The 21,713-nt window shown below is 41.8% G+C and overlaps 1 protein-coding gene across 3 annotated transcripts in view; it reads left to right on the top strand.

Annotated features, from left to right (window-relative positions):
• ABCA8 (ATP binding cassette subfamily A member 8) overlaps positions 1 to 17,193 on the top strand; it is a 61,940-nt gene extending 44,747 nt beyond the window's left edge. For 2 of the 3 annotated variants that reach the window (XM_080923423.1, XM_080923421.1), the window contains exons 26-39: positions 1,670 to 1,792; positions 2,552 to 2,614; positions 3,007 to 3,098; positions 6,461 to 6,581; positions 7,164 to 7,281; positions 7,894 to 7,985; positions 10,268 to 10,428; positions 10,896 to 10,971; positions 11,073 to 11,167; positions 12,007 to 12,126; positions 12,322 to 12,462; positions 15,473 to 15,552; positions 16,691 to 16,746; positions 16,840 to 17,193. In XM_080923423.1, coding sequence (XP_080779549.1) covers positions 1,670 to 1,792; positions 2,552 to 2,614; positions 3,007 to 3,098; positions 6,461 to 6,581; positions 7,164 to 7,281; positions 7,894 to 7,985; positions 10,268 to 10,428; positions 10,896 to 10,971; positions 11,073 to 11,167; positions 12,007 to 12,126; positions 12,322 to 12,462; positions 15,473 to 15,552; positions 16,691 to 16,746; positions 16,840 to 16,938 — 1,437 coding nt within the window. In that variant the 3' untranslated portion in view covers positions 16,939 to 17,193. The remainder of the gene's footprint in view (positions 1 to 1,669; positions 1,793 to 2,551; positions 2,615 to 3,006; positions 3,099 to 6,460; positions 6,582 to 7,163; positions 7,282 to 7,893; positions 7,986 to 10,267; positions 10,429 to 10,895; positions 10,972 to 11,072; positions 11,168 to 12,006; positions 12,127 to 12,321; positions 12,463 to 15,472; positions 15,553 to 16,690; positions 16,747 to 16,839) is intronic. The other variant, XM_080923422.1, reaches the window with a different exon arrangement.
• Positions 17,194 to 21,713: the final 4,520 nt, after the last annotated feature.

Genomic DNA, 21,713 nt, shown 5'->3' with positions numbered 1-21,713 from the left:
ACAAACCACATACACATACCACACACACACCATACACACCACACACACATACACACCACATCACATACATACTACACATGCACACTCCCCACACATACCACACACACATAAATACCACACACATATACACCATACACACACATCATACACACACATGCATACCACATACATATTCACACACAGAACCACACACACCTCATACACATATGCCACACACATACACACAGAACACACACACACCATACATACACACCACATACACATACCACACATACACCATGTATACACACCACATACACACACCACATACCATATACACCCCACATGCACACACACACATACACACGCACACACCACATACATCACCCACATACACACGCATCACATACACACAGCACACACCAAAAATGGAGAAATGAAATGTGGAGAACATACACTGGTGTGATTTAGAACATAAAGGATGAACACGATCCCAGCAGGGAGGAGCCCCAGCTTCTCCCAGGAGCTGGTGGCAGTTGGCAGTGTAGGTGATGAATAAAAGAAATGAGCCAGGAAGAATACTCTAGACACTGTGCAAGAGTGTACAGTTTGTAAGACAGTGACACAAACCTCCGGAAGGTGGCCATCACATATTGTTTTCTACAAAACGAAGGCTTCTATATGCCTATAATTTTTTCTAATGCCAGAAATTTGTCTTTTTAGCATTTGTGCCTATTTTCCTCCACTAGTATAGCTAACAAAAAAAGGTTTATTGCTATTCTTGCTGTTGGCTTTTTTCCAGTCAAGTATCAATTTCAAATTGATGCTTCTATTCTGAATTGACCCCCAGAAGAAACGCATACCATTCCCCCCCTCCATAGTTAAACTATTTTATATAGCAGATTCTAGGTTTTTCTGGTTACTTGAGGAGGTCTAGGCCCAAGCAATTTTGCTAAGTTGTTAAAAAGCAGAGGATGTTCATGCAGACACGCTGCCTTCATTTCAAATGGCGAAGAAGTCGGAGTTGAAATTTGGAATGATGGACGGCCGCATCTTCCTACCGTCTGCATATCTAGATTTAAAGATACAACGTGTGATATAACATGTAGGAGACTTTAAAGGGGGGACACGGTGTCATTGTAAAACCCATCACTTTGTGTGCTGACCTTTTAGATTAATTTACAGAAGTAAAAAAGAAAAAGTGAACTATGTTATCTTCATGATGAGACAGCTTGATCTGAAAACATGAAACTTAGAGCATCTAACACATATGCTGTACCCCCTCATCTAACACATATGTTTGTACCCCCTCATCTAACACATATGCTTGTACCCCCTCATCTAACACATATGCTTGTACCCCCTCATCTAACACATGCTTGTACCCCCTCATCTAACACATATGCTGTACCCCCTCATCTAACACATATGTTTGTACCCCCTCATCTAACACATATGCTTGTACCCCCTCATCTAACACATATGCTTGTACCGCCTCATCTAACACATATGCTTGTACCCCCTCATCTAACACATATGCTTGTACCGCCTCATCTAACACATATGCTTGTACCCTCTCATCTAACACATATGCTTGTATCCCCTCATCTAACATATATGCTTGTACTCCCTCATCTAACACATATGCTTGTACCCCCTCATCTAACACATATGCTTGTACCCCCTCTAGGTCACCATGGTCTCCGTGGTTGCAATGTTGCTGGATTTTGATATGGAGAGTAGTACCATGTACTGCTTCATCTTTTTAATACCACCATCTACTCTGATTGGATGTCTGATCTTAGCTATGCATGTACGTAAGATGACTGTTGAACATCCTGGGACCCATGACAATGTATAAAAGTTTGACATCTTCGTGGGCCTCTAGAACTTGCAGAACATGCATGAGGACTCCAGTGGGTTTTCTCCCAGATGGGACAGTGTGTTCTGCTTGACTTTTAACAGAACAGTGGCCCCTGGTTAACACATGGAGATAGAACTAGGTGGTGGTAAACAGAACAGTCTTCATGGTCGTTTTCTGACTTCCATGTTTCTGGACCTACTTAGCTTCAAATGTATGTGGATAAAATGATGTTAAGCTTCATGATGTGGGGGGTAGGGGTTGAGAAGCATTTTATATAAATAATTCCCCCTCTTTCTATATAATATCTATGCCTCTGTAAGTAGAACAGGGGCAGGCATGTGAAGAGGTTATTAGTGAGGAGGAATGAAGGGGAGTCATTTGTGCGAGAAGCAGGGGGCACAGGAAGTGTCTGCAGTTCCGTGGGATAAAACTCAAAGTAGATCACCCATCATGTGAGGAGTCTGACTCTACAGAACCCAGATCCCCTCGAACCAAGTCCTCAGTGGAACTCGTCACCTCAGGTGACATCTCTTAGACTAGGGACGGCAGCTCCTCTATGCATGTGTCAGGATGACCAGGTGCCTGAAATTTCTAGTGCACTCAGGGAAAAATGTCATTGAGACTGTCTAGGGCCATTTCATGTTCCTAAGGATAAAAGTATGTGAGATGGAACTTCCCTGTATAACTACTTTTCTTTTCTTTTTCCAGATTTTCCTGTCTCAGGGATTTGAAAGAGAATCAATAGTAGAGCCATTCCTGGTGTTCCTCATAGTAAGGATGTGTTCTTTCTACTGGGTTCTAAGTCATACTCGGCAATGTGAATTCATTGACATGCTGTGTTTTTATTAACATAGAGATGAGATTTTCATAACCAATGTAAATATAAGATGTGTAAAGTCAGAGACAACTATTTTTATAAAGACTATCTGATGAGATACTTACTTGCCAAATATTAAGAACACTTGTATCTGTGGTTGAAAAAAATAATAGCCCATAATTATAGCTGTAATGAAAATGATTTCCCAACATGCCAAGGAGGATGTTAAAAATTTATAATGATATTAAATATAACTCTCATCAAAAATTATTCCTAGTTCATTTCATACTAAGATAATGATCTTTTTGTGCTTTCTAATGCACTCTTCCCCTCCCCTCTCTCTCAGCCTTTCCTTCATGTTTTCATTTTTATTTTTACCCTTCGATGTCTGGAGTGGAAGTTTGGAAAGAAAACAATGAGAAAGGATCCCATCTTTAGGTAGGAAGAGCTCAAACTGGGGGTTATTTTGTTCCACCCATCAATATTCTTTTTTTTCTTTCATGCATAAACAAGCCAATTAATAACCCTAAGCCACTGTGTTAGGATAGACTGCGGCAGGAGGATTCACTGATGCTAACGGAGGCTCAGATACACACGCCAAAGAGGACTACAATGCAGTAACAGAAACAGACCTACACTACTGACAGCAAAGTCTCTGACAGGGCATGCAGTGCGACCCTAGAGGGCTGGAATCTAAAAAGCCATCTATTTGAATAGAGAGGCGGTTAAAAGGAATGCTGCCATTTGTCCTACATAGGCAGGATACATTTTTGGGTCAAAGGTTTAATGGGTGTGATGCTGTCCTTAACTCCCCCACCTGAGTCCTGTCTGGCTACAGGAAGTGACCTCTTCAGAATCCATATCCTCCACTGCCAGGAATCTCAGCTATAGTCACCCCCTTAAACCCTCTGAGGCCTCTCCCCTTCCCATCTCTGGCACATCCTAGAGATTGCCCCTCCCAGCTTATCCTCCCTGCTCTCCCTCCAAATCCCATCTTCCACCCAGTTCTCTCCTTCCACCAACCTCTGATATCTATTGTTTTTCCCCTTCTGAGAAAGATCCAACCATCCTCCCTTGAACCTTTCTTGTTATTTGGCTTCTTTGGGTCTGTTGATTATAGCATGGTTATCCTGTACTTGATGGCTAATACCCACTTATAAGTGTTTACATATCGTGCACCTCTCCCAGGAGCCTCTTCCATCCCAGGTCTCCAGCTAGTCTCAGAGATTTCCCCAGCTGATTTCCACTCTCTCCCAGCCCTCTCCTGCTCCCCTTCCCATACCTGATCCCCATCCCCTTTCTGCTTCTGCCTAGTTCCCTCCCTTGGGCCCTCTAGTTTCTTTGAGTCTGTGGATTACAGCATGGTTATCCTTTCTTTTATGGCTAATGTCTACTTATAAGTGATTGCATACCATGTTCATCTTTTTTGGGTCTGGGTTACTTCACTCTGGTTTTAATGGTGTGGAATTATTAATTTCATGTGTTTTCTTGAGTATAGTTAACCTCATTGGGTTGAAGTTTTCCTTCTAGCATCCTCTGTAGGGCTGGTTTAGTGGAAAGGTATGGTTTAAATTTGGTTTTGGCATGGAATATTTTGGTTTATTCATCTATGGTGATTGAAAGTTTTGCTGGGTATAATAGTCTGGGTTGATATCTGTGATCTCTTAGGGTCTGCAGGATCCCTACCCAGGCTCTTCTAGCCTTTAGAATCTCAGTTGAAATATTGGGTATAATTCTGATAGATCTGCCTTTATATGTTACTTGGTCTTTTCCCTCCCAGGTTTTAGAATTCTTTCTTTGCTCTGTATTTTTAGTGTTTTGATTATTATGTGACAAGAGGATTTTCTTTTGTGGTCCAATCTGTTCAGTGTTCTATAAGCTTCTTGTACATTTATAGGCATCTCTTTCTTTAGGTTAGAGAAATGTTCTTCTATGATTTTGTTGAAGATGTTTTCTGGTCCTTTGAGCAGGGAATCTTCTTCTTCTACTCCTATTATCTTAGGTTTAGTCTTTTCATAGTGTCTCAAATTTCCTGGAGGCTTTCTGTCATGAACTTTGTAGATTTTGCTTTTTTTTTTTTTTTTTTTTTTTTTTGACCATTGTATTTATTTCTTTTATTGTATCTTCTACACCTGAGATTCTCTCTTCCATCTCTTACATTTTGTTGGTGATGCTTGGTTCTGCATTTCCTGTTCTCTTTCTTAGGTTTTCCATCTCCAGGATTGCCTCAGTTTGTGTTTTCTTTATTGCCTCTATTTCCCTTTTCAGGTCTTGGAAAGTTTTATTCATATCCTTCACCTGTTTGATTGTATTTTCCTGTGTTTCTTTTTATTTATTTGCTTCTTCTTTTAATGCCTCTGTTTGAATGTATTTTTTTATATTTCTTTAAAGAATTTACTTATGCCCTCTTTAAAGGCCTCGGTCAACTCTAAAAGATTGGATTGATTACAAATCCTCTTCTTGTGCTTCAGTTTTATTAGGATATCCAGGGTTTGTTGTAACAGGATAGGTGGGTTCTAGTGGTGCCATATTGTTCTGGATCTTTTTTATTGTTTTCTTAAACCCTCCTTTAGGCATTTGGTTTTCCCTGTTATTGGCTAGATGATCCTGATGGCTACAAGGCTTCAGGTTAGAGTATTCGTAGGCTAGACAGTGTTGGTCAGGAAAACTGACTCTGCCTGATATGCCTCAAGCCAGCCCCACTGGCAAGGGATTGGCGGAGGTATGTTCCAAGTTGGTTGTTCTTGTTGCTCCATAGGCCGCCATGGATTAGTAGGAGGCCCTTGGATGTCCCACAAGGTCCTCAGAACTGAGAGAAAGCCCAGAGATACACAATAGATATCAGGGGGTAATGCACAACTCACCTCTGCAGGATATGCCCCTGGCTTAGCAACTGGGGTAGTGGGGCAGATTCAACTGGGATAAGACTAGTAGGGCAGGGACCCCAAGCTGGTTACTTTTGTTGCCCTCAAAGGTTTCCACAGAGAAGTGGAGTCATGAAATTCTCCTCTGGGCTGAGGAGTGAGCCTGGGACTAGACAATAAGGGTCCAGGGACAACACACAACTCACCTCTTCAGGTTGTGTCTCTAGCAGAAACAGCTGAGAAGGATTTGTTGGAGCACAGTTCCCAGGTGGTTAGTTTTGGGGCCCCAGAAGGATTCCATGGGGAAGCAGAATGCTCTTGGGGTCCTGCAAGGCTTCTTCAGACCCAGGAGCCCAGAGCTTGCTTAAATTGATTTAATGTTGTGCATGTCTTGTGCAGGTAACCACAGCTGCTGCACACCATGTTCATGTGTATAACCATTGTCGTGACCAGAGAATATTTCACAGCTCTCTTTCCCATCCTCTGGCTCTTTCATTTCTTTGTCCCACTCCTCCCTGTTGTTTCCCGAGCCTTGAGGAAGCCTTCCAACTTTGACTGAGTACTCACAATATCTTATTTTCTGGAACAGTACCAACTTTACTCTGGCCCATTTCCCCCATGAGAACAATATAATACACACTGTTGAGCTATAGTATTTTCAAAAGGATATTTCAGATTATTTCTAAGCTATTCACTAGCACTAAAAAGTAATCTTTCTGTAGCTGAGTAGAACAGAAGATTAGGTAAGGAGTGGTGGTCACTTAGCATGGCAGTGTTGTTGACCAGGGGAGCCACACAGAATGAATGTAGATGGCACCAAAGGGAAACATGATCTCATCTTGTGATCTAGTTGAGGATGGGTTTGGAACAACAAGTCATTGTTGACACAAAGATAAAAGCCACAAGTCAATAATTAATGGGTGGTTTTGGCCTTAGAATTTCTCCAAGAAACAATGATGTGTATCAAAACCCAGAAGAGCCAGAAGGTGAGGATGAGGATGTTCAAATGGAGAGAATAAGAACAGAAAATGCCTTGATATCCACCAGTCTTGATGAGGTAAGCTCACAAAGTAGCTAGCTTACCAAACAAAACATATGTGGGCTCATTAAAGCAACTGGTCTACCAGACTCGTTCTATATTGAGTCTTCGTTTCCTTATTCCTAACAAAAGAGAGTTGCTGTTTTAGAATGTGGCCATCTTTTTTACATCTAAATGAGCAGATTGAAAGTCAACATCTCCAATTCTTTAGTATAAACTGAAACCAGCATACAGGTGAAATCACTTAAAGCATGAAAGACTTTGAGGAACTGAGAGTATATTGACAAATGTCACTGTTTCTAGTGATAATGTACAGTATTCAACATAGCACATACACACACACTGGTGCTTTTTTGTATATTTTTTTCATGTTTGGGGAGTTAGGCAGGCTCTAAAATATAAATGTATTTCATGGTAGATGTCTTTGTAGGGGAGGAACATCAAATTCTCTACAAAGACAAGGGCTAGGATAGAAGAGTGTTAGGTTACAGCAGTGCATAGTAGAATCTCTTTGACACAGAGTGAGGGAAGTGCAGGGGACACAGCTTATTCAATGTCCATGGAGAGAATAGCCTGACTTGACATTCTTCTTGCTTACAGAAGCCAGTCATTATTGCCAGCTGCCTACGCAAAGAGTATGCAGGGAAGCGGAAGCTCTGCCTTTCCAAGAAGAAGGCGAAGATAGCCACGAAGAATGTCTCATTCTGTGTCAGGAAAGGTTAGACAACCAGTGTTCAATAGTTGGCTCAACTTCTCTGGTTCCTGAGGAAAATCCTTCACACAGTATCTACTCACTCACATGCAGACCCCTCACTAGAGTGGGCTGACTACTCCTTTATACATTTCATTTTTGAGTACACTTATTCACTCCAAGAACTGAGGCCCAGCCATATCTATATAGGAACCAACATTACTATATGGCCCATGAAAGTCATTAAATTTTCACATAAACTCACATGACTGACATTCTAATGTTTATTATTTTTTAAAGAAAATTGTTTGAGGGTTGGTGGGGTGCAGCAGCATATACTGAAGGTTTATCCAGCCAATGTTGGAGTAACTTAATTTCTCTCACTACTACCAAAGGCTTAAAGTCACAGGAAACAGAACCAGATACTCTTGATGCCTTTTTAATTTCTACTAATATAATCTTAGGAAAATATCTCATTCTTGAAAAATTTTATCACCAAGAATGAAAAAAGAAATTGTGTTAATCTCTTACACAGTGGACAAAACATATCCAATGACATACATCAGACAGTGAGTTCGGGCTGTGTTTTATACTTAATTTTACTGTAATTTTAACCTCAATACAAATCCTGTGTTTCAGGTGAGATTCTAGGATTGTTGGGACACAATGGAGCTGGCAAAAGTACATCTCTTAAAATGATAAGTGGAGAAACAAAACCCACAGCTGGGCAGGTAGGTGACACATTATTTTAAAAAAATTGTCAGATGTCACAGATTTATAAACCATAAGATTCTGTTCCATCATCAGATAAGTGAAGTGATGAATGCAGTACATAGGAGAGTAAATTCATGTGCACACCATATAGAGAGTAAATTCATGTGCATACCATATAGAGAGTAAATTCATGTGCACACCATATAGAGAGTAAATTCATGTGCATACCATATAGAGAGTAAATTCATGTGCACATCATATAGAGAGTAAATTCATGTGCACACCATATAGAGAGTAAATTTATGTGCACACTATATAGAAACTAAGCGCTCGAGAAAAATAATCACTTATACCTTCGAAGGCACACAGAATGTTCTGTCAGGTTACAAAACAAATATAAGAACCCATATTGTTCGTAAAATTTTAGTATATTTACTGTCCTTTAGAAACCACTACGTTGCTCAAATATACGTGTGTGTGTGTGTGTGTGTGTGTGTGTGTGTGTGTGTGTTTCAAATACACTATTTGGAAGGAGCATTTTTTAATAAATGATAAAAATGAACATCAGAGAAGTGGACTTAAATCACCCATACAGGAAATGATTGAATAAAATAGAAAAGACAACAAAAAATGGGTAAGAAATGAAATCTTTTCCCCAGATTCCACAGCAGAATCTTGAAAATCTCTTTGCAAAGTCTGGGGGTGGGGGCAGGGCAAACTATAAAGCAGAAGAAGTCTATGGACCTGCACCTCAGAAGAAGGGGTGGTGGCCAAGCCAAGAGCTGAAAGGAGGGGATACCATTGGCAGATATCTCCCCCAAAGACAGAGAAGATGGCAGGTTATCATGTCCCTCTAAAGCCAAGGTGACAGCAACTCGTCAAGGCAGGGATTCAGCAGGAAATGGTGGTGAGCTACATTCTCACTGCATCTCCAACTATCTCTGATGCTCTCCCCCTTAGTCATTTTTCTGACCCCAACTCACTGACATTTCTTATGAGGTGTGGAAGGACAGCAGATGACTTTTCATTGTTACACTATGATGGAACATATTAAAAGTAAGGTGGCTCAGGAGATGGCTCACTGGGAAGATAGCATGTAGCAATATCTAAGACCTAAATTCACTCTCCAGGAACCACAGGATATGCCAGTGTGGTGATGTGTGCTCGTAACCCCAGTGCTAAGGATCTAGAGATAGGCAGCTATATTCCTGGGGTTTACTGGACAGAGAACCTATTCTAATTGGTAAGCTACGAGACCAATAAGAGACCCTGTATCAAAAACTAAATAAATAAGTAGACCAGGCTAGACATTTCCTGAGGTTGGCATCATGGAAGTGTCCTAGTCACCACAGCCATTGTGGCATTTTACAGCCTTGTTGTTCTCCTGCTTCAACTCCTCTCCTCTGTGACTGTCGGGTCTTGCTACTTCCTACTTGTCTTGCAGGTGGCTACAGGAAATGACGTCCCTGTCCTTGAGCTCCTTCTCTCCCCATCCCCTTGCTCACTCTGCTCCTGCACGCCTGCCCTTGTCTTGGTCTAGGAACAGCACATTCCTTCACATGCTTAGATCTTGCTCTTTGCTCTGTGTCAAATTCCCCTCCAAAGCCTCTGTTTTTTCCCCATGACTGACAACTTCTCCTCCTCCATTGAAATGAGCCCTCAGAGGATTTTATGGTGTGATACTGTTTGAGGGGGTCCACCTCTGCCAGCAACATCACCATTTTCTCCACTAAAACACACACACACACACACACACACACACACAAGCTCCAGAATTTGACCTATGAACCCCACTCTCCAATCAACTGACCCAAGATCACTTCTGCGGTTACTCTCCTTCTAAACCTTCCAGCATCCATCCACCATAGCGCCCCTCTGGCTGACCTCATTTCTTTTCTCTTTCCTCTTCTTGTTGCTGGTTCTCTCTGTAGAACAGAAACTCCAAAAACAAGGCAGTAATGATTTTAAGCCCCTCATCTACAAGCATTAAGTGCAGCCCCTGTCACAGAGGAGGCATTGAAAGGACACTGAGGAGCAAGTGAGGGTAAGGGGTCATTCCTAAGATGCTTCATTTGGAGATTTATGAAAACACTAAATATGAGCTGGGGACCAGAGATGCTGGACGCTATTTGACAGTCCACTTAGAAGACTAAGTTTCTGACTGAGCACACATTTATTCACAGGTAATTACTATGAACAAGTTCTCTCCAGTGTAAGATGACAGAGAGAGAGCTGCCTCAGAAGTATGGCCTTGAGAGTGTAGAATGTGGGTTCTCTCGTGATGAACTTTTATCTATAGGTGCTACTGAAAGGGAGCGGAAAAGGGGACACCCTGGGGTTCCTGGGGTACTGTCCTCAAGAGAACGCTCTGTGGCCCAACCTCACTGTGAAGGAACACCTGGAGGTATTTGCTGCAGTGAGGGGCCTGAGCAGAAGTCACGCTGCAGTCACCATTACAAGGTACATGGGTGGGGTGCACCTAGAACAGGAGATGGTCAGGGAGAAAGTGGGGGGACCATATTCACAGAAAACTCGGGTGTAAAGCTCACAACACTGGGCAGACTTGCAAATAGCAATTAGTTTTCCTGTTTGGGGTTTTTCTTCTATTATCAAACATGGAAAGGGGGGAATATATTGATAACATTTATTGAAAACACTAAAGTTGAATGTATTGATCATAGATTAACTATTTGAATTTTATGGTGTGATACTGTTTGAGGGGGTCCACCTCTGCCAGCAACATCACCATTTTCTCCACTAAAACACACACACACACACACACACACACACACACACACACACACACACACAAACACACACAAGCTCCAGAATTTGACGTATGAACCCCACTCTCCAGTCTTGGCCAGGCTCACTCCCGTCATCTCTCTTCACGGAGTGGATGGTGATGTTCCCCTGTCTCTCTTTAGGTTGGCGGACGCGCTCAAGCTGCAGGACCAGCTGAAGTCTCCCGTGAAGACGCTGTCAGAGGGAATGAAGAGAAAGGTACAGGCAGGGGGAAGGGGGAAGGGCTTCCAGCATACCTGGGGGTGGGTGGCGGGGGCTCGCTTGAGGTGATGCCACATGGGCTGTCTCTCTTGTTACAGCTGTGCTTTGTGCTGAGCATCCTGGGAAACCCTTCTGTGGTGCTTCTGGATGAGCCGTCGACTGGGATGGACCCTGAAGGGCAACAGCAAATATGGTGAGGAGATGCTGCCATGGTTTTGAACCCCTACCTAGAAGGGAGCTTGAAAACAGTTTCACACACTCAGAAACTGCTTTTACCAAGTGTAAGGACCATGATTCAGATTCCCAACACCCACCTCAAAGCCCAGGGGCTTATCTTGCTTGCTGTAATTCCAGCCCTGTGGAGCTGAAGTCAGGAAGGGAGCTGGAGCTCACAGACTCTCTAGTCTTGGCCAGCTGGTGAGAGTTCAATGAGAGTCACTACTTCCAAAATTAATGTGGAGAACGGGATACCCAACATTGGTGTCTAGCCTTTACCCACACGTGCTCACATGCACATACGCACACTTTGCACATGCACACAGCACATAAACCACCGAAAGCATTTTAAAAGTATATCATAAAACTTCTTACATACATAAAGAACAAAACTACCAAGACCCTTAGTAAAATCGATGGTCTGCAAAATAGAGTGTTTTCTAACTCTATTTCTCAAACATTTCTGAGGAAGGGAGAACACATAGCCTTAGGCTGCAAGCCACTCATTGTGAATGTCTGGGTCGGTATGGAAACTTGTGCATCACAGTCAAGTGTCTGGTGCTGAGCATGAGAACAGTGGTTCTCAGTAAGTTGTAAAGCCCGTCCTTTATTCTGCAATGACTTCCTCCTGCTGGCTTGGGTGACAGTGTTGAGTTTTGCATCATTCTGTACCCATGTGCATGCCTGTCTTGACAGAATTTCTCTCTTCTTACGAGCTCATAATAAATTCTGTATTTTGCAAGTGCTTCCTTTCTCTATCCTCTCCTTATTTATTACACTACTTTCTAAATTGTGGATGTTGTCTTGACAATCTAGGCAAGCAATCAGGGCCATCGTAAAAAATACAGACAGGGGCGCCCTGCTGACCACTCACTACATGGCAGAAGCCGAGGCTGTGTGTGACCGAGTGGCCATCCTGGTGTCCGGAAGGCTGAGGTGAGTATGTGCCTTGAGACCACACTTACTCTCGCAGTGTATGACTAGACAGTGTTGCCTACAGACAAGGAAATAAACGCAGTAGCTAGAACAGCAAGGACCCGAAGACAGGCCCGGTAACAAGCTGAGGGTTTCAAATGCTGTTGCACATACTTTTCTCTCCCTATTCTGAACACATCCTTCTCCAATCCCCAGGTGCATTGGATCCATCCAGCATCTCAAAAGCAAATTCGGCAAAGATTACCTGCTGGAGATGAAGGTGAAGAGCCTCGAGCAAGTGGAGCCCCTGAACACAGAGGTCCTACGGCTTTTCCCCCAGGCTGCTCGGCAGGAAAGGTGAAGTTGGTCTTTGGTTTTGATCAGGTGACAAGTATTCATTGCCCCCTGTCCATTATGCCGGTTTGTAGTCAGTTGAAAGAAAACTTGGCAGAAAAAAAAATTATTTGATAGATACTTTGGTGGAAAGCAAAGGAGAGAAGATGGAACTGATGAAAATGCAGATGTTGGGGTTCTAGAAGGTGACTCAGAGTTAAGTGTTTGCTCTGCAAATGTGAGATTCTGAATTCGGTTACTCAACACCCACATAAAAAGCCCATTGTGATTGCACATCCCTGTAATCCCTACACTAAGAATGGAGACAGGTAAATCTTGGTTGTTTGCTGGCCAGCTAGTCTAACTGAAGTAGTGAGATCCAGGTTCAGCTAGAGACCCTTTCTCTACAAATATGGTGGAGAGGAATAGAGACACACTAAGTCAATATCTGATCTCTGTATAGGTATACTCTGGCAAACACACAGATGTAACATACACACACACACACACACACACACACACACACACACACACACACACACACACACTGTGATTTCAAAAATGTTTTGTGAAAGTCTGGCCCTTTAAACAATGCTGTGACTCAGTGTACAGCCCATAATCAAACATAAATATACAGTGAAGACGTAGAAAATAAGCAGTGTGTGAGAATGGTTGCTCCCTGTGCTATGAGGAGGTATATTATGAAATATACTCTAAGCCTCTGTGATGTCCACATTTATCTAAAAAAGAAAAAAGTTATTTATTAAATCTGTTACTGACAGTACATGGTAAGGGATTCCTCATGTCTTTCTCAGAGATTCCATTCTTCTCTGGTGAACATGAAGGGGTAAGAGGAGTGTGATTGGCGTTGGATAGTCATCAAGACTTCCGCTCCTATACGAAACATTAAGAGATTGGTAGTTTCCGAGCTTGGAAAGAAGAAGCCAAGTGCCAGTGTTGAGCTTTGACAGTAAGGCCATAAGGCCGAAGGCGAGTCAGGCTTATCATCTGTTAGCGTCTGAACTTAGCTATTCACCTCCACTCAAGGATCCAAGAGAACAAAATCCTCTGACTCTTACTCTCCCACTAGTCCTCCTTGTGAAGTCAATAGTGTGGTGTGTGTGTGTGTGAAGAAAGACATGTAGACCAACAGGAGACGACACAGAGCTTGTAAATAAAGCCATGTTTATCTGGTCATCTTATCTTAAGCTCAACTGGCAAGAAAACACAATAGAGGTGAAACATAATCTTCAAAAAAAGAAGAAGAAAGGAAGAAGGAAAAAAGAGAAAGAAAGAAAGAAAGAAAGAGAGAAAGAAAGAAAGAAAGAAAGAAAACAAGAAAGAAAGAAAGCAAACAAGAAAGAAAGAAAGAAAACAAGAAAGAAAGAAAAAAGGAAGGAAGAGGGAAGGAAGGAAGGAAGGAAGGAAGAAAGAAAGAAAGAAAGAAAGAAAGAAAGAAAGAAAGAAAGAAAGAAAAGAAAAAAATAGGTCCAAACTTAGACCATATTAAAAAGCCAACTGAAAACCTACTGTGACTTACCAGGGGCCACACCCTAAAATAAAATTGATTCTTCTCCAGCAGCCAGCAATTGTCAATAGCTCATTGGTTAAGGGTGGAATTCATAAGCCCCCTCCTGCTCTGTGCTGGGCTGATGACTACCTTAACATTGTACACATCTTGTGCAGGCAACCTCCTTCCACCCCATTCCCCTACCCTCTACTGCTATGAGTTTATAAGTGAGGCTATCCTTTTATATCCTGAGGGCACTGTTTCAAGACAATCCTCCTCATCCTCTTCTTAATAGTCTTCCTGCCTCATCTTCCATGATGTTCCCTGAGCCTGGTTGGAGCATGATATGAATGAGCAGACAGTAAACTGTTTAAAGCTTTCGTGTGTGTGTGTGTGTGTGTGTGTGTGTGTGAGAGAGTGTGTGTGTGGGAATGTGTGTGTGAGTGTGTGTGTGTGTGAGTGTGTGTGTGAGTGTGTGTGTGTGTGTGAGTGTGTATGTGAGAGTGTGTGTGTGTGAGTGTGTGTGAGTGTGTGTGTGAGTGTGTGTGTGTGAGTGTGTGTGTGAGTGTGTGTGTGTGTGAGTGTGTGTGTGGGAATGTGTGTGTGAGTGTGTGTGTGAGTGTGTGTGTGTATGTGTGTACGTGTGAGTGTGTGAGTGTGTGTGTGTGTGTGTGTGTGTGTGTGTGTGTGTGTATGTGTGTGCTGGAATACTATTCAACCATTAATAGAAAGAATCTGCAATGCAGTCTTGAGAACTTCACACCAAGCAAATAAGCTAATCCCATCAAGATAAATGCTACATGATTCTACTTGTGGGGTATCTAAAATCATCAAATCCTTAGAAACGCAAGGTGAAATGTTGCTTTCCAGTGGACAGGACTAGGGAAGTGAGGTGTTAAACAAGATGGATGAGCTCTGTATGTCAGCTGTACAGTATTGCCTACACAGGCACCAACTCTCTCTGCAGATCAACAGTGTAGCATTGAGCCACCATGACTCTATCCTGTACTTAAAGGTTTGATAATGGACTAAGAAAATGGCCAATCAGTGAAGTACTTGCCTCACAAGCACCAGGCCCTGAATTTCATCACTATAATTCATGTAAAAATATTAACAGTATAGTGATACCTATTTGTAATCCTAGCTCTGAGGATGTTCGGAAAGAAGCACAGAAAGGAAAATCCCTGGGCTCACTGGTCTGCCAGCCCAGCCTACTTGGCAGACAGCAGTCCAGAAAGACTCTGAAAACCAAAGCAAACAGGTGGATAATGTCTTTAGGAACTAAGCCCAAGTGTGCATGCTTCTAAGTGTGCACGCACACCCACATACACACATTGGCATACGTGTGTGCATCCACATACGCACAAACACATATACACACATAATATGAACACACAAAAAGGATAAGAGAGTAGATCTGTTGTTAAAGTTTTTCAGTCCTGATTAAAACTAATAAGAGTTGGGCAGTGATGCTGTACTTAGTTTACATGTGCCTTAGCTGATGTGTCCTCCCTCTGATCCCAGGTACTCTCCTCTGATGGTTTACAGATTACCAGTGGAAGATGTGCAACCTTTATCCCAAGCTTTCCTCAAGTTAGAGAAGGGTAAGAGCCGTGTCTCAGAAAGTAAGACCCTCAGGAAGAAATTAGTCTAAATCACACAATAATCCATGCTCATAACAGAAATGAAATGTTGCATAACACATTAGGATCAAAACTTAATTCTTAAATTGAATTTTAGACGCACAATACGAAGGAGATAAGAGCTGAGTGTGGTGAAGGAAGTGGGAGCAGATTTTACTTCCACTGTCTGGGTTTGGGGTGTGTCTTTGCACATTTATTGATATAGTCTGAGTCACCATTGCTTACATTTAAGCAGGTGCTTTCTTTCTGAGGACTGATGCATATGTTACTCTAACTTCCAATTAAATGTTTTATGGACTGAAATATTCTCATCATTGCCTCAGTGTATTAAGAAATCAGCTCCTAATCATAGTGGCTCATGCCTCTAACTGGAAACTAAACAGGAGGATTACCACATGCTCCAGGCCAGCCAAAGTTACAAAGTAACGCACTGTCTTAGGAAAGAAAAGAAAAGAAAAGAAAAGAAAAGAAAAGAAAAGAAAAGAAAAGAAAAGAAAAGAAAAGAAAAGGAGAGAGGATGGAAGGGAAGGGGAGGGGAAAGGAACAAAGAGAAGGGAAATTGTTGCAGGATATTTGATTACATTATGAACCCTGAAATTGTGGTATTTACTGGGGAAAAAATTGTTTCTAGTGTGGCTCCAATTCTACTCTATGCCCTTCACATTCTCTTCTGGTTGACAAGGAAGGTTCCAAGTTCAATCATGGGATGCTTCAGTGTCTTCTAGAAAGAGTGCATGAAGCTATTCTCTCCCTAGCAAACCTCAGGCATCCTTCTCAAGAATCTTCCATAGCAGTCTGATGCAAGCATCTTTCATCTGCATTGTCCTATGTGGATGTGCAAAACCAGTGGCTCATGCACAAAAAAAGAACATTTCTAATTCCCATTTCTCCCTTAAATGCAGAATCCAAAATGTACCCAGCATGTAAGCCTAATACAAGTAGTGTTCTGACAGTCAAAGTAAATGTGATGATGTATTTTAACTGGGTGAAATTGTCATAACATAATTAACATTTTAATTATGTGTGCCTTCTGTTGGCTTATAATAACTATTTATATAAGAAAATATACATGCTCCTAAATGCATTTCTCCTTATACAGTTAAGCAGACCTTTGACCTAGAGGAGTATAGCCTCTCTCAGTCTACCCTGGAGCAGGTGGGTCAGTGGTAAGATGCACACACATAATTTGCTATTCTGATTCACTTGCAGCTACATGTAACATCTCTCCTTCTTACCCATTCCTCCCAGGTCTTCTTAGAGCTCTCCAAGGAACAGGAGCTGAATGGCTTTGAGGAAGAACTAGATTCCTCCATAAAATGGAAGCTCCTCCCACAGGAAGAAGCTTAAGCCAAAAATATTTCCTGTTCCTTTGTAAGATTGTGTTGTTCCTTAAAGACATCTATTCTATTTTTATATAAGATTAATAAAAATATTTTAGTACCTATATTATAAAAACACCATGATGGTTCTTTGGGGATTGGAGAAGAGGCATGAGTGCTGGTTATTGGGTGGACCACAGTACAGCTTACCTAGCCTTCTCCACATCCCTTAAGGGCATTTGATGTCATAGTTCTGTAGAACATTGAATAAACAGTTACTTTTCTACAAGTGTTTCCATTTCTGAGTATGATATAGTTAGTTAAAATATTTTAGATAATTTTTTTATCCAAACTGTAGGCTTAGATTTTTCAAAACTTACTTTAATAAGGGCTCTTAAAAGTTTCAACCTCCCTTCTAGTCCACTGACCAAAAGGTACCTAAGAAAAAAGGTTAATAAGAAATGAGGGGTGTGGACCTATTTAGAATTAGTTCTTTGAGGGAATTCCAAACACGGATCAGTAGCGGCAGTCTAACCCAATTACAAACACCAAACACAAATCAGTATCAGTGGCCCAACCCAGAAGAAATCTCGAGGCTCTGCTGAATCCAAATGAGTCCACAGAATGTCAGGAGCCATTGTAGGACATGCTGCTGAGCACCCTGAGATGACCACCTTAGATTAAAATCTATGATGGAACTCCAGTAGGCAAGGCCCAGGAGAAAATCATTTAGGAAAGATTCCTGCTATTAATATGCATTTCCTATTATTGTTAAATGCATATAGCAATCACTAGGTATTAGCCCACCCTTTTAAGCAGATCTCTGCAGATCTACAAAGATATACTGTCTTGTAGTGATGCCATATAGACAAATAGGTGAGTTCTTAATGATGATCCTTTAAGAATCCCTGAAATTATATCAAGATTTACTAAGCTCTTTTATAGTGGGACTGCTATTAGGTCATTTCTGGCAGTCAAAACTGCAATGAGACCTCTGCCAGCCTCCCAAGTGTCACCAATTAATGATTCCATTCATTTACATCTCAAATGATATTCCACTTCCAGATTACTCCTCCACACACATACCATGAAAAGTTCTTTGGTGCCTTTCTCTCTATGAAGGCATAGAACAACAAAGATACCAGCAAAATGCTGCACGGCAAACCAATGCAAGGGCGTCCTGTCATTGTCTATGGGATTATATTTATATTCTTTCTAAACACGCACCCTCTCAATTGTCCCCTCCAGCAAAACACCATGTGTCTGCTTCAGCAAAGCATTCTCACATAAGACAGCTTCCAGAAAAATATCACATGACACAACAGTCTCCAAAGAAACAAAAAATTTCCACTTCATGCATAGTGTCCACTCCTACCAAGTCTTAATATCGTATGTTGTTACAGTAGAATCCCAGGCACTAGACTTGTCTCTTCTATTTCTATGTAAATCAATATTCAATGAAGATCAGTAGATTAATCAGAATCATTCAAGAGCTCAAGAGCCTTTCTAGTGTCCTATTGACACTAGATCTTCTCATCTCCTCAAGAGGCTTCAATCTCATGCTAATTACTTGGTTAGGAAGAAAGCAGGCGTATAAACACCAGACCCTTCCCAACGTACTCCAAATTTAATCAGAAATGAAATCATACATATGTGACATGAAGCAAAAAAGATAACAAAATAGCATATTATCCAATGTCATGCTGCATGCTAGCAACAGAAGTGTTCACTACAAAAATTTAAGGGGGGGGTGGAGAGATGGTTAAGTCATTTTTCCAGAGGACTCCAGTTCAGTTCCTAGCTCCCACTTTGAATGGCTCTGTTTCCAGCTCTAGGGGATCAGATGTCCTTTTTCTGTCCTTCATATGCACAAACACACACACACACACATAAATAACATTAATAAATATAAGTCTTTTGATGTTTAAAGATAAGGAGATTCATTTTGGAATTAGCCGGCCCAATGAATGAAAGCTGAAAGGGATCCATTTATCCTTGGATTTGAAGGAAATGTGAAATGCTTATGGGTGACAGCAGAATTACTGGAAAGCAACTGGGGGGTTCTCGAAGATAAACTGTTCTTACTTCAATGCAAGGCAGATGGCCAAAAGTGACCTGCTTGACCAAAAGTCTGCAAACATGTCTTCAGTGGTGACTAACCAACCCTTCTAGTTACAGTCTGTGGGTTCCTGGGGGTTCAAAAGAACCTGGCAAGGTCAGCATCAAATGGAATGGCAGCAGATTAATAGCTAGGAAGACAGATCAAATCCAGCGAGTAGTTTAATTCTATTGGGATTTGGAGGAGGTTGAAATCAGTAACCCACAAGGAAATTGTTTAAATGTCTAGAAAGCCTGACAAGGTATTAAGGAAGGAGAAGGCAAAGAGATGACCGGGGTGACTTGTTCTCAGATCCGTACCACTCTGAACCAAAGGCCATCTGATTCTTGGTGCAGTAGCCACAGCCACAGTCTTTGGCCATCCACTATCAGATTTTACTGGGCTTTACTGTTGAGCAACTTAGTTGTAGCTGTCTGGCAATGACATCCTATCTCTACTTGATATAAGCTCTGTTTGTTCCTAGGAATGGCCACTTCCTCTCCTTATCTGATGAGGACTTTGGAATAGCAGAGATATTTACAGACGTGGGTGGACATGGATTTCTGAAGCATTAAGTTGCATGTCTGATGTTTCAAACACAGGAATTTAGAATGGAATGTGGTCTGTGGTTCAGAAAGATCCAAGAGCATGGATCTCAGATATCTTTAAGAAAGCCCAGAAAGGCAGAATGTTCGCAAAGAAAGCAGAAGGGAAAGATGGGGTCTAGGGGGAGCAGGACGGTGTCAGAGGGTGAGAAGTGGATCTTCCACCATCATAATAAACTCGATGGAACTCCAGAAGGCGAAAGATCAGGACATTGTAATCAGAGGAAGTAGGGGAGCTCAATAAGCTATCAGAGCCTCTGAGACGAGTGAAGAAAGACAATTTCACACAGATACCGAAATTCAGTGTAAAATGAAGACAGTATTGTTCTCTACGAAAAGATCTACACAAGCTACTTCTAACAGCCAAGATGCCAAAGACAGTGCTGGTGGGATTTGTTTCTAGTAAACCATGTGTCCTAGTTTGATTTCTCTGTTGCTATTGTAGAATACTGACCAAGCCCAGTTGAGGGAAAAGGGATTTTTTTCACCTAACACATTACAGACTTTAATAGTGGGGAGCCAAGGCAGGAACCTGAAGGCAGGAACCTGAAGGCAGGAACCTGAAGGCAGGAACCTGAAGGCAGGAACTAAAGCAAAGAGCACAGAGGAATGATACTTATTGGTTTGCTCCCCATGTCTTGCTCTCCTTGCTTTCCTGCACAACCCAGGCCTATGTGTCTAAAGGTGGCACTTCTCACAGTAGGCTGGGTCCTCATCAACAACTTAACAATCGAGAAAATGTCTCACGGACATGGGTGCAGGCCAGTCTGATCTGAATAATTCTTTAGCTGAGGTTTGCTCTTCCTAGGTGACTTCGGGGTTTCAGAAGGTTGACATATGAAACTAGCTTGACCTTCCACATCTTGTCAACTTCCTCACACCAACACAAAACTTTAAAAGATAGCCTTCCTTTCTTGTTTGTTCTTAAAATTCCGTGCACATTAACATAATAATATAAAATGACATGTGTGTGTATAACTTTAAAAGTCCAATAGTCTTTTTAAAATTGCAATTGTTGTTTCAAATTTTGTTTTTAATTGCTTCTCTTATTTTTGATAGTACATCATTTCCTCCTTTCTCCTCTCTCCAAACCTTCCAATATACTTCTCCTTGCTCTCTTTCATATTCATGGCCTCTTTTTTATGCATTGTTTGATAACCGTATATGAATACATATATAGGTATCTATTCATGGATACATAAATGCAACCAAATCAGTCTGTATGTGATTTACATGTATATATTGAGGTCTGACCGTTTGGTATTCGGTAGTCAGTTGGTGTTCTCTTCCCTGGGAAAAATTACTTCTCATGTTTCCAGCATTCCTTAGTTGCCCATATCTCATTGTATAGGGCTGAGGCCTCCTGGGCTTTCCTCTCCCAGTTTTCCATATCTGTTGTTGTTCTAGTTTGGATTATGTTTAGGCAGACATGTTTGTAGCTGATCCTTAGCTTCTTTGTGAGTTCTTTTTTCTTCCACCCTTCTCCACCCTTTCAACCTCCTAACGTTAAATAGTAAGGGGAAAAAGAGAGAGAGGAAAGGAGGCAATGTTATTATTAGGCTACTTCCTGCTGAATATAATTAGGGGCATCAGATTCCTTGGAGGAAGTTTGATCTTTGCCTTCAGGATAGATACCTAATTTCTTTCTGTTGTTTCCTCTTTGCACACAACTACTTAACAAATCATGACCAACACCAACCAACCAACAACAACACACCAATAGCCTCCAAACTCTCAGGGCCCTAGCATTTATATACCCTCTGAGAGGTCCCCAGAATCCCAAACTTCACACAGTCACTATCCACTGCTGGCAAAATCACACTCCTGCCAGCGCACGAGGCAAAGCATAGTCAGCTGCTGTGAACTACCTGAAGCAGCCCCATATCTCACACCTGGGATTAAAAAGAAAACATATTCGTATGCCATTAGGCTATTGGCCCATGTTTGTCATGGTTGTGGTCTATAGGCATCATAGGTTGCTGGGACTGTTTGTTGCATCCATCTTTCAAAGCTTAAATTGTGCCTTCTGGTGCCATGGTAGCCTCCAGGGAGAGGTCATGTCAGTGTCATCTCAGAGGCCTTTGAGCCCTGCAGCTGAAG

The sequence above is a fragment of the Micromys minutus genome (assembly GCF_963924665.1).
Source record: "Micromys minutus genome assembly, chromosome: 10".
NCBI lineage: Eukaryota > Metazoa > Chordata > Mammalia > Rodentia > Muridae > Micromys > Micromys minutus.
The sequence above is the reverse complement of the archived record's forward strand: the minus strand, read 5'-3'. Positions and strand labels throughout refer to the sequence as shown.